The following is an 11,720-nucleotide window of genomic DNA, read 5'->3' as shown; positions in this document are numbered from 1 at the left end:
ATTGACAATACAATCGAACAATAGAGAGAGGAGAGAGAGAGAGAAAGAGACAGGAATAGACCAGTACTTGGAATGCAGATGGTCACCAAGACGTTGGAGATGAATAGAAGGCTGGAATAGTCGGCAGTAGGGCAGGATGTAGCCTCTGTCTGGCGGAGACAGAGGAGAAGGAGAGAAGACGAGGCCGAAGACGGAGATGGCGTCAAGGGCTTGGGGTAGGGTGCTCGTGAGGGAAGAATGCCGGCCGGTCGGCAGCAGGGCAGGATGTAGCCTCTCTCTGGCAGAGACGGAGGAGGAGGAGAGAAGACGGGGGAGGAGATGGAGATGGCGTCGAGGGCTCGGGGTTGGGGGCTCGTGAGGGAAGAGTTCTGTCCGTTCCGAGGGTTAGGTCGGAACGGGATGGAACAAAAAAACTATTTATAGTGTTGTCCAGTTGTCCGTCGTGTCCAACCTGTCTTATGGACGGTGTTTGATGAAAATTTTGCTTAGACAGGACACGTGTGTCCTGTTCTGCGTGTCCTGTGGTCATCAAACGACCTCTTAGCGCTTGTTAATGAGATTTGCTTTCGTTGGACAGAGTGCTGCGATGGAAAATAATCTTTCCCTATCAAATGCATTGGGTTTTCGTTGCAGTTTAAAGATGTGTCTGAAGGGCAGTCCCTCCCAATGTTAGCGAAAGTGAAGAGTGGTTAGCCATTTGGAAACAACGCCTCCCTTCTTATGCTGGCCGTGCATGCCTCATTCGCTACATTTTGTTGAGCCTCCCGCAATATTGGTTTTTAGTGCTTGAGGTGCCCAAAAATTTCAACGCCCACCTTGAGAACCTTTGTAGCAAGTGTCTTTGGGGTGATTCAAATGTTAAGAAAGCTCATCTTATCAAGTGGGACACAGTTTGTCTTCTTAGAATGGAAGGCGGTTTGGGGTTCTGCAAAGTCAAGGATGTGAACCGTTCATCGCTGGCGTTTTTTGCGGTAAAGGCCCTTAGTCGGACTCTCCCTGGGTAACATGTGTTAGGAGAAAATATTTGAAACGTAATTGTATGTGGACTGCGAAGTCCTTTCTGTGTGTTCCATGTTGGAATGCTATTTTTGTTGTTGGGGTTATTTTTTGTGCAGTTTTCTGTTTTGTGCAGCTAACCTCTAATCATGAGTTTCAGGACCCCAATTTTTTTGTGTCTAATCTTTTCCCAAGCAGGCGTTTTCCTGGATCACATAAATAAAATTCTTCTGAAAATCAAGCTTGCAATACGATTTATCTCTGACAAATCAATAATGCCTGAACAAAGAATCAAAGTCTCAAACACTGTTTAAATACATATGACATGATTTACAAGTAAAAAGTACCCCTAATTCGCTCAAATGGAGATTCCTTACCTTTTCTCTTTGTACACAAAAGAATATGCAATGGCACCTAGAACACTCAAACACCAGCAGACCAAACTTGCCGCAACAGATCATACCGCTTGAACATGCTGTTATTAGGGGTGACACCGTTTTGTTTACCATTGCTGACAGATGGGGAACGTGGCACATTCTCTATTATGCAGGCTAGCGGATCGTCCAACTCCTCCAGCTCTTCATCACTAGTGTGCCCTTTCCTTTGGATCATAGATGCACTTCTCGCCATTGGCACTTGCATGACTACATCTGCTGCTTTTTCTGCTATGCAAGAAGATGGAGGTGGCCGGTATACCACAGGAGCAGCAGTGCATGGGAAGAGGCTGATCAAGTCCTTATCTGAAGATCGTCTATCCACAATACTCTGTATTGCAGTTATTGAAAAAGGATAAATAGCCGAGATAACGTCAGATCAGACTTCTGTTATTGTACTACAGGTGAACAGCAAAACCTTTAAAAAATTAAGGCCCATCTACTCTGAAAGGTCAAGCAAATCATACTACTCCATCTTTGGAGAAAACTAAGATCTCCAAAATTCATCTTGATGATATATGTAATCACCATTGTGAGCGTTAACTTTGCAACCTTTTGGTAGTTATATCACTTGCCGTGGAAATGGTTGGGTTAAATTGATGGTGAGGATATCAGATCCATTTTAAAAATGTGATTTAACAGATGAATGGATATACTCTCAAAAGGATAGCCCATGGAAGGAGTATGTAGAAGCCAAAGGTAAGAGTTCATGCAGATTTCATAATAATAGCCAATAACACAATTCATGAAATAAAAAATTCATTTCATTGCTTTCATTCCTATTCATAAAAAGAAATATCATTAGCACGTGGAAAAAGCAGGAGAAACATACCTCAGAATTCAACACTTCCAAAAGAATCCCCGGGACAGGATCAGGACAAAACTCATCAGGAGTAAAGTTGCAGAGTATACGCTTCAACAGGGATAGTCCAAACATCGGACAGACCTTCAAAAGGAAAAGAGACTATGAAGCACCATAATGTATGATAGAAGGAAACATCACTATGCAGCACTATTGCAACATTATCCTATTGTTCCAATTCAAAAAACACCTAAGAAGATTTCAAGCACGTCTGTACAGGCATCACAGATTAAACGTATACTTATTTTCTAAAACTAGTACAGTCGACTGGTCCAAGCCCTAAAAGTTAACCATAAATTTGCACAACAAAGCCAGTTCCTTGATGCAAACCTCTTTCCTGATAGCTTTATCCATAAGCATATCCTTAGGAAGCATCAAAAGATCACTCAAGGCATTGAGGAGCGGGAAACATTTTGATGCTTCATTACTGTCTTTTCTGTCATCATCATTTTCACTGATTGCATCTTTGTCAGAGTCACCAGCATCCATGCCAAATAGGTCTGTCAGCCATCTAGACCAATGCCCCACCTGCACAAGAAATCTTAAGTCTCAGCTTCATTAACCACCAAGTATGGTATCTCTCCATAGTTCATTCATGAACCATTTTCTGGGATCCGTACTGTAAATTTCAGCTCCTACTCAAGTCAATTTTGCACATTTAGAAACGAAAGAGTCAATCCAAATTGAGTATAGGCATCTAATGGTTGTAGGTGCTGTCATGCATTGAAGAGTTGAGATCAAATCTTCAACTCATGCCTTTGATGGCACGCAGCACTTTCACATAGGTAACCTTTTTTTTCCTGGTTTAAGCACTAATCAATTTTTCTGTACTGGTACAAATGCTAAATTGAGAACTTTAGGCCAGTTACACAAAAACGTGTTTTAATAAGTCAGCCAAAAAAAAAACAAAAAAACACGCTTTTTATAAGAAACTGCCAAAATTAAAAAAAGCAAAAACATGTTTTCCTTTGCGTTGTATTTCTTTTCCCTTTTTTTCATTTTAAGTTTCTTTTCACATTTTTTAATGTCAAACTGCTTCTTTCCATTTTCTAATGTCTATTTGTTTCTTATCTACTTATCTTTGATGTTTTCGTATTAGTTTCTCATTTATTTTATTTTTTCTAATTTTAATTTTTTTTAATTTTTAAAATTTACCATATTTTTTCCTTTTTTCTCGTTTTTTTCAAGCTCGGCGTATTATACTTGAAAAAAACCTCACTGTTTAAAATGTGAAAACGATATTTGTGACTACGATGAAGACTGAGATCATGTCAACTATCAATTACTTATCCAGAAGCAGATGATCTCAAGATGTTATCCTTGTGTGAAGAAGTTAGTCCTTTCAAACGGTCTAAAACATAGTCACAAAAAATGCGAAAAAAACACGACAAAACAGTCAGCCATTTAAAGCTTAAAAAAAAAATCTTTCTTTTAAATGCCAAAACGAAAAAAACGTGTTTCTTCCCCCATTTTATTCGAGTTTTTTTCCCTTTTTCATTTTTATTTTGTTTTTCACATTTTTTAATGCCAAACTGCTTGTTTTCATTTTTTAATTTTTATTTGCTGCAAACTCTAATTTTTTTATGTTTGCATTATGAGTTTCTCACTTAATTATTTTTCCCTAATTTTTAAATTTTAAATTTTTTAAAAAATTACCGTATTTTTCCCATCTTTTTCAAGCTTGCCATATTATACACAAAAAAAACCTTGCATTTAAAACACAAGAACGTTTTTTGTTACTATGCATGAAACCATTAAAAGCTGCAAGCAGCAATGCTTTGAAATTCTGAAAGTTGCTCAGGACATTATTCAAACGAATAAAATGGTTCTGAAGAGATTCAACCAGGAAGAAAAAGAAGATAACCAATCTGGCGATAGCTACATTTTTCCTTAGGCAACCCCATATGCAAATCTGACTTACAGCATTTTTCAGTTGTGCACCAGAACCGAAACTCAAGTCTCCAGCTGGAATTGGCAGAACATCAGAATTGGTGATAGGATCAGAAACTGGATCAGTTGGAATCTCATTCTCTGATTGACGCAAAATTGCATTGAACATAGCAACATCTAACCTGGCTACACATTGTTCCATAACCTGTCAAAAAGTAGAAGAATCAGTCAAATAACCAAGGAAAAAGACATGGCTGACATTCCTGTTCAATTTCATGTTCATGTTATTCTCCCAAATTCTTGATATCCCAGGTTGTCTCAAGACATGAAGGGGAAAGGAAAAATATCAACTTACCAGTACATTATTAGTAAGACCGTCACCTAGCATTGGCCAATATCTGTGTCAGCCAATGTCCATGGCAATGTTGTACAAGGCATATCCTAATGTCTATCGGTCAGGCCGACCACAATGTATCATAAACGTAGCATAACATATCGTAAATTAAATTTTTAATTCATAAATTTTTTTTGAAATTAGAAAAAATAGGTAAAACCACTAAACACAAAACGGAAATTGAAAAAATGTGTTCTATATAAAAAAAACTCATCACATAATTCAAATCCATAATATATTAACAACATATTAGAAATGACAAATAAGAAATTCATAATAGCATAATAAACATTCATCAGAACTTTAAAGTGTTTTAGATTACATCACAAGTTTACGACAAATAATATATTATGATTATCATCAATCAAGGTCCGATCATCCCCACGGGCCATGAGTAAACCTTCTTATCCACAAGCGAGTTATCCTCTAAATCGATGATTGATCACATAAATGGGCGATTTTTGTAGAAAAACTAGTAAAACTTTTCCCTCTCACAACGTTTAGACATGTTTAGAAAGAGGGAGAGAAAGGTTTTTTTGTAAGAAAACCAAAAAAAAACATTTTATCCCTGTATCGTACGATACGGGTGTATCGGACGTATCGTACAATACAGCCCCCGTATTGCACGATACAGCCGATATGCCTATGATACACAAGCGTATTGTGTATCATAGGCGTATCATATAGGTTTGACCCGAATCGTGCGACACGGATAACACTGGCCCATTGTATCAAAAGTAAAATAAAACGAGAAGGGGCCTGAAATGGCTCCCCAAAAATATCAGCTGATGTGAGGCCTCTTTCGGTTGATATGGCCCCTTGTCAGCCAATATATTGATTATTTTAAAACTTAAACATAAAAAATCGTTTAAAATCACCAATAAGGACCAAAGTGCCTTGGCTCTTATCAGCCAAAACACTGTACTACTTAGAGCACTGACGCTGATATTTAAAAAATAATAATAATAATAATAATAATAATATGGCAACAGTCAAATGCTAAATTGACAGCAAAAAGGTAACGTCAATTAATGAAGTCACTTACCATTCTTGCCAAGACAGGCAAGCAGCCACATTCATGGCCCCCAGCTCGAACAGGACACAGCCTTTGAGAGGCATCAAAGAAAGCCTGCTCCCACAGCTCTATAGAAAAGCTACCCTGCTGTTGATCTCCGAGTGCAGGACCCTGCAGCTTTGTGAACTCTTTTCCACTGTTTGATCTCTGAGGCAGAAGCTGCATGTGTGGTGTTAAGGTCTGCAAGCATCAAAAATTGACAGTAAACAAACAGAAAATGCAGAAAAACAAGGCATTATATCAGGTCATGACATTGGGTATAAAGGCAACATATTTAGATCAAATTTGACCTGCCACCACACTGACTCAATAATTCGTGAAAATATCCAGGCTTCAATCTTTTCTAGGGCAGATATAAATGTGCCAGTCTCTTGCCAATCGTCCACAAACTGCGAGAAGCTGAGCTTTTTCCCTTGTCTATTGTTCCCTTTCCAACTCAAAGGTGATGACTTTTTCAGACCACCATTTGCTTCAATATATCGTCCAGCTAGAGTTGAAATATATGAGCTACCAAAAGCTTGACAAATAATCTCCCTAAGAACCACAGTGTTTGACAACCAAAAGGTCAACCTGGAAAAACAGAAGGGGAATTAGTGTTGCACAGAGCTAAAAACTGAAGAAAGTTACTTGAACATAGAAATGTTTTCATACTTCCATTACCTGGGGACATCATTGCCACAGGCCTTTGCAATCAAAACAAGCCCTGAAACTGCACTTTTGGCAACAGTACCTTTACTCTCTGCACTCCAATGCTTGCAAGCATGGATATACATCCTGGACAAACGTCTCGCAGGAGCGTGCACCTTATGTGCTGAACTGCCATGCTCTGCAACAACAGAATAGAGGGCAACTTCTAGCAGAGCAGTTTCTCTCAGTTCCTCCTCAAGCTTTTCCATCTTCACTTCCATTTCTTCAATCTTCTGGACATGATTAGCAGTGCATATAACTTTATTCTCATCCAAGGCATGGTCTTCCACATCGTTAGCCTCATCATCTGTTCCAATACTTGCAGTACCATTCGGTTCATCTTCAAGAAGATCTGTTTCCTTTACTTCCTCAGAAGGTCTGTCATCAGATCCCGACTGTTCTGAAGAAGATTTGGTTGAAGACTTTGTATTCTTTGGCCTATTATCTGCATGAGGTTTTGACTTTGCACCTGAACCTCCTCTTATGCTTTTTGAAGCATTTCTTGGAGTACCCCTCACAGATCTAGGTTTGGATTTATTAAGTTCCTGTTGATCAGAAAATGTCCTTGATGCACGGGAACCCCCTTCTTGAGCAAGATTTCTAATTGGCTTCATATAGGACTTTGTGCTTTTTTCAGCAGGGCGTTCTTTGACAGCCACATTTCCTCCTTCATATGATGATACTGAATCTCGCCCTGGCTCACAGTCAGACTCATCTTCTTTGCTTGTTCCATTATTCTTATTAACAAGATGTTTCTCTTTTGTGCCCTTTTCCCCATCACTTGAGAAGTCTTCTTTTATATCATCATTCTGTTCAATCCTCATTTCATGAGTGTCTTTACCTCCAATGGCTTCATCGGGCTTGTCTATCGCATCTGCAAAATCAAGAGATATGTCCTCATAAACTTCTGATACATCTGACTCCGAAATAGCATCACGTGCTTTGGCACTTGTTTCTAACTTTGAATTTGCCATTCTAGATTATTTGTCTTGTTATTTGTTCCTCTCAGCACAAACTCCAGGCATGGGTTTTATTACATCAGCTCTGTAGCATCATTTAAAAACATTATGTCAGTTACAGTTTAGCATCCATTGGAAATGCATGACACAAGCATGGCTACTCAGATTCAAAAAGGCAAATGTGAGACATAATGCACAGAAGAAAAAAGCAGTTAACATGCATCATCTCTAAAGCAGGTTAAACCAGTCTTCAAATGTAAGGATACTTGGAAAGGTAAAAAAGTGACTAATAGTACACTTTCAAACGGTTCAAATCCAAGACACTTAGGCTACACCAGAAACACTGCCTAAGAAACTGATTTTTTAAATATCCTTGATGGAATGTTGTTGTCAACTTGTCACTATATAAACATGGACCTCAAAGTTATGAGGCTGTGAGCTACCAAACTGATCTACACTCTGCCTACAAACTCGTAGCTAATAAATAATGGACAATAGGGATTAGAGGTGCAACTATACCCATGCATATGTAGCCTATTCATACAGAATAGCAAAAGTGCTTCTCTGTAAAAAATAAGAGAAAATAGAACTAGGAAAAAATCTTTTTATCTCCACTGACTAGATCTTTGTTGGCACCAGAAACAAACATGGAGCAACTGAAAACGCACAAACATTTGCTGCTAGCTTCTTTTTATTCAATGGAACACCAACAATCAGATGAGTGGTTCAACCATTTTATTTCCTAGGAAGTTAGAAAAGTGTACATAAATGATTCAGTTAAAATAGCTACAGCAACAGACTTTCACCAACATGGATAAAATTCTTGATTTAAATTCACAAGAAGGTGGAAGAGAGAGAAAAAGAGAGAGAGAGAGAGAGAGCCCAAATCAAACAAAACAAATACTAGTTTATCCTCTTTATGTTTAGAATGAAAACATAACAGAACACTGAGAACAATACAGATGCTTCGAACATCACAAACCTCAGAAAAAACCTACGATTTCCAGCAATTAGATTCTGGAAAATATCAAGATCAAGTTGAAGTGATGTGGATTTTCTGGTGCATCAAGACAGGATGCCATCTAAGGCCTCTCTTCTTCAATCACACAGCACCAAGTAAGGGCAGCATGAAAAAGTCCTTATTATTGCAAAACATAAGTTTCTAATGAGCATGAAGACTAACTTTCACAAGTTCTATCTTGTAGTTTGTGACTCAAGTTTACAGAAAGAGATCATGGTGGAAAATGACACAAGGACCAGTCTAACCATGACTCAAGGTATCCACTGAGTAATAGATGTGTATCATAGACGTACCGTATAGATATTGCTGACATAGTCAACATATGAACAGATGAAATGACAAAAGAGTTACAAACAATTTTGAATGAATGGAAACCCTAAACCCATTACTTTAACAGAGTAATAGCCTGATGCGAACCAGCAAATCAGGAAATCAATTATAACTTCAAAGCCATTGCAATTAAAATTGGCAATGTTTTCTTATTCAGAAACACCACTGAACATTCATTATTTCGAATCTGTGGCTACGTCTGAATGCTTTCATCCTCCATTGCCTGTTATAAACACATTCTAGCTTCAAAAAAATAGAGGGTTATCTCGAGCACAAAAACTATAGGTTGTTGTGGTTAACATTTTTCATCAAGACAAGAACAGCTAAAAGTGTAGTACCAGAGTAGATCCAATATTCCACCTCTAGGTTCATGGTGCTCATTGTAAGAATCATTATAAGGATCCATCCAACACATAGGTGGAGAAAGAGAAAAGATATACAAAGAGAAATATAGGGCCAACCATGTCATGGTGCCTGTATATTTAACTTAATCCAGTCAGTGAAATTTGCTAATTCCTAGTTGGAAGACATCAGAGGTTTCATTGACTAATTAGACCACTATGGTTTTTGAATATAGAACCAATGAAATTTCTATGTTTCCAGTTGGAAGACATCCAAGGTTTCATTTGAATAATCAGACCTCCAGGGTGACCTCACTTATGCCAGTTTATTTCTGGAAGCACGCGGTAAAGTTAATATGAAATAGGAGCCACAAATTGTAGATATTGAACAAAGATAGGCTCCTACCGTGTCCCATTTTTTCCTCTTTCTCCCATTGAAGGAAAAAAAAGGAAAACGGAAAAGGGAAGAAACAGTGCAACTTACACAAGGCATACACTGAACGAAAAATAAAAAGCTACAAAAACAACACCAAAAGAAAAGAACTCTCCCATATCATCATAATTAATGAAGCGGACACATTACTTCAACCAAATTTCTTGAAATTATTATGAACAAAAACAGAAAATCTGAAAGGAATTAACTAATTAAACAATTCAATTAAATACAATTAGAATTTACCAATGACATGCACACATTAAAGGCTGGTAGGACAGATCGATAGATTTGCATTAAAAATGCATAAAGACATGCACGTAGTCCTCGTAACTACGACCAATTCAGTGAGAAATCCCCATAATCATACTGTAAATCTGTAAGAACAAAACCTAACAGATATTTCATCTCTATAGCTGACCAAAGCTACAGAACTGTAGAAATGGATCACATGAAAAAATCGAAACAAAAACTCCAACTGATCAGGTGCCCTTGTCCATCAAGATCCTTATGTGCATTCAAATTTCAAACAGTACAAAAGCGAAAAAGGAGTAGTTCCTCACAGACAGTCAAGGTGAAAGATCAAAACCAAGGTAAGGCTATAGCCGTTACATGCAGGAAAAAGGAAAAAATAAACAAGCAAGAATTCAGAGAGACAAAAAAGAATGACGAAAGAACAAGATCAAGCTCGGATCAAACAACAAACTTATAGTCTCGAATTTCCAACACAGCGATCACTAGCAAAAACATAAAGTAGCAGTAAAATCTAACTTCCTCACGGACAGCGGAAAACGAAGCCACAGAGAAAGAAACCAAAGAATAATAGAAAAAGCAACACGAGTTCAGTTCAAATTCAGGATCAAACGCAAATTCCCCGTGCAGATCCGTAAAAAATCCATGAATCTGCAACGAAGAGAGAAGTGAACTAGAAGAGAACAACACGACAGAATCAAAATCACGCCGAAAGCTCAGCAAAGCAGCAGTTCTCAGTGCTCACCGTTACCGTCGGGACCAGCCGCTAGTGGACTGTGAACTCACCCGCGGTAGCACCTGCTAGCGGACAAGTCAGGAAGCAGCTTTCCCTAAGAACGCAGAGAAAGAAAGATCCAAGGAAAAAACTGAACGGCAAAGACACTTTTTCTTTTCTTTTACCGTGCAATGAAAAGAGCTCAGAATCAGAGGGAGCGATAATCCGCAGCCACTACTTTTGAGGGGCGGGAAAACGGTTTCTCTACCGGCCGGAACCCAAGGGTCTATCGTTCAATAGGATTTAATTATTGACGAGAGGTCCGGCCTGGTTGCGAGGCACTGAGAGCGCTCCCGCCCGCTTCTTCCAGTATTCTCCACCTCGACTTGCTCACTTCTCTCACTCTCTCTCTGAGCAGACAGAGCTTCGCAGCAAGGAGCTGGCAGCTTTTTGTAAGGGCCAACTGGGTCCGTACGGGGCGTCGATGGGGACCATGGTGACCTGGAAATGTGTCGGTGGAGACGGCGCACCAGCAAGCTTCCAGAAGTACCCTTCAACCCACGGCAGCCCTTTGTTCATTCTCCTGGGCGACTGCAGACCATACGGATTGTGAAAAATCGGGCGATTCGACTGGAACGATTGATTTTACTCCTGTCAAATTTGGAAACAACAGCTGTTATTTCATCTGTTGCTCAATTTCAACAGCCGTTCATTGCCTGCCGCCTCCCCATCTCTCTGTCCCCACTCCAATGCCGACCCGACTCTCTCCTTCTTCAATAATAAAGGGACGTTTGACAAAGGAACATTATTAAAGTGTCAATAACAGTAAAATAATTATGAGAATTATGGGAATATTTTAGACATATTTGTGTTTAGTAATAGTAGTAGTATATTATCGTTACATGTATTTGCCCCCAAGATTAGGGCAGCTGCTCCTCTCCAATGTTCCGAGCAAATAATGCAACAGCACCATGTTAGCACCATGTTACTGTTGCCAAAAAAAACCCTAAAATAATGCAACAGCACCATGTCTCTCTCGAGGTTCTAAATGCTTTTTCCCTTTTCGTTGGAAGGATATTTATAGGAGAGTCTTGGCTAGGCCTTAGAAGAGTAAATTTTACAAATATTCTTCACTTTAAAATGCCCCATTTTTACACAAGCATTTTGAAAATGGTTTTTGGACAGAAACTTAAGTTTAACCCCCTTAACTTGAACATGTTACAGCAAGCGAATAAGACCCCTAAAGCTTTGATAGATGCCTTTTCAAGACAAATTGTTTTAGCTTGTGATCAAACGTTTTGAAAAATGAAAAGTCATCAATATAGATATGG

General features: G+C 38.8%; 1 protein-coding gene across 4 annotated transcripts; it reads right to left on the bottom strand.

The window, feature by feature from the left end:
* Window positions 1-1,239: 1,239 nt before the first annotated feature.
* LOC116255776 (uncharacterized) lies at window positions 1,240-10,827 on the bottom strand. Of its 4 annotated transcripts, none has more exons than XM_031631768.2 (9): window positions 10,575-10,827; window positions 10,420-10,472; window positions 6,312-7,382; window positions 5,942-6,221; window positions 5,622-5,831; window positions 4,214-4,387; window positions 2,623-2,820; window positions 2,263-2,376; window positions 1,240-1,761 (listed from the first exon to the last, which is right to left on the bottom strand). In XM_031631768.2, the coding sequence occupies exons 3-9, from the start codon at window positions 7,310-7,312 to the stop codon at window positions 1,420-1,422; spliced, it is 2,319 nt and encodes a 772-aa protein (XP_031487628.1). In that variant the 5' UTR covers window positions 7,313-7,382; window positions 10,420-10,472; window positions 10,575-10,827; the 3' UTR covers window positions 1,240-1,419. The 4 variants fall into 4 exon arrangements, with proteins under 4 accessions (XP_031487628.1, XP_031487633.1, XP_031487629.1 ...); XM_031631773.2 differs by having other exon boundaries at window positions 6,312-7,212; XM_031631769.2 differs by having other exon boundaries at window positions 10,420-10,827.
* Window positions 10,828-11,720: the final 893 nt, after the last annotated feature.

The sequence above is a fragment of the Nymphaea colorata genome, chromosome 6 (genome assembly GCF_008831285.2).
Source record: "Nymphaea colorata isolate Beijing-Zhang1983 chromosome 6, ASM883128v2, whole genome shotgun sequence".
Taxonomy (NCBI): domain Eukaryota; kingdom Viridiplantae; phylum Streptophyta; class Magnoliopsida; order Nymphaeales; family Nymphaeaceae; genus Nymphaea; species Nymphaea colorata.
The sequence above is the reverse complement of the archived record's forward strand: the minus strand, read 5'-3'. Positions and strand labels throughout refer to the sequence as shown.

Bases quoted from the DNA above. Each gene is read 5' to 3' on its own strand.
- LOC116255776 (XM_031631769.2), bottom strand. From the start codon at position 7,312: ATGGCAAATTCAAAGTTAGAAACAAGTGCCAAAGCACGTGATGCTATT. The intron at 5,832-5,941 runs GTCAAATTTGAT...TGATGCTTGCAG, and splicing joins TTGAGTCAGTGTGGTGGCAG to ACCTTAACACCACACATGCA. The intron at 2,821-4,213 runs GTAAGTCAGATT...TTTCTTGTGCAG, and splicing joins GTGCACAACTGAAAAATGCT to GTGGGGCATTGGTCTAGATG.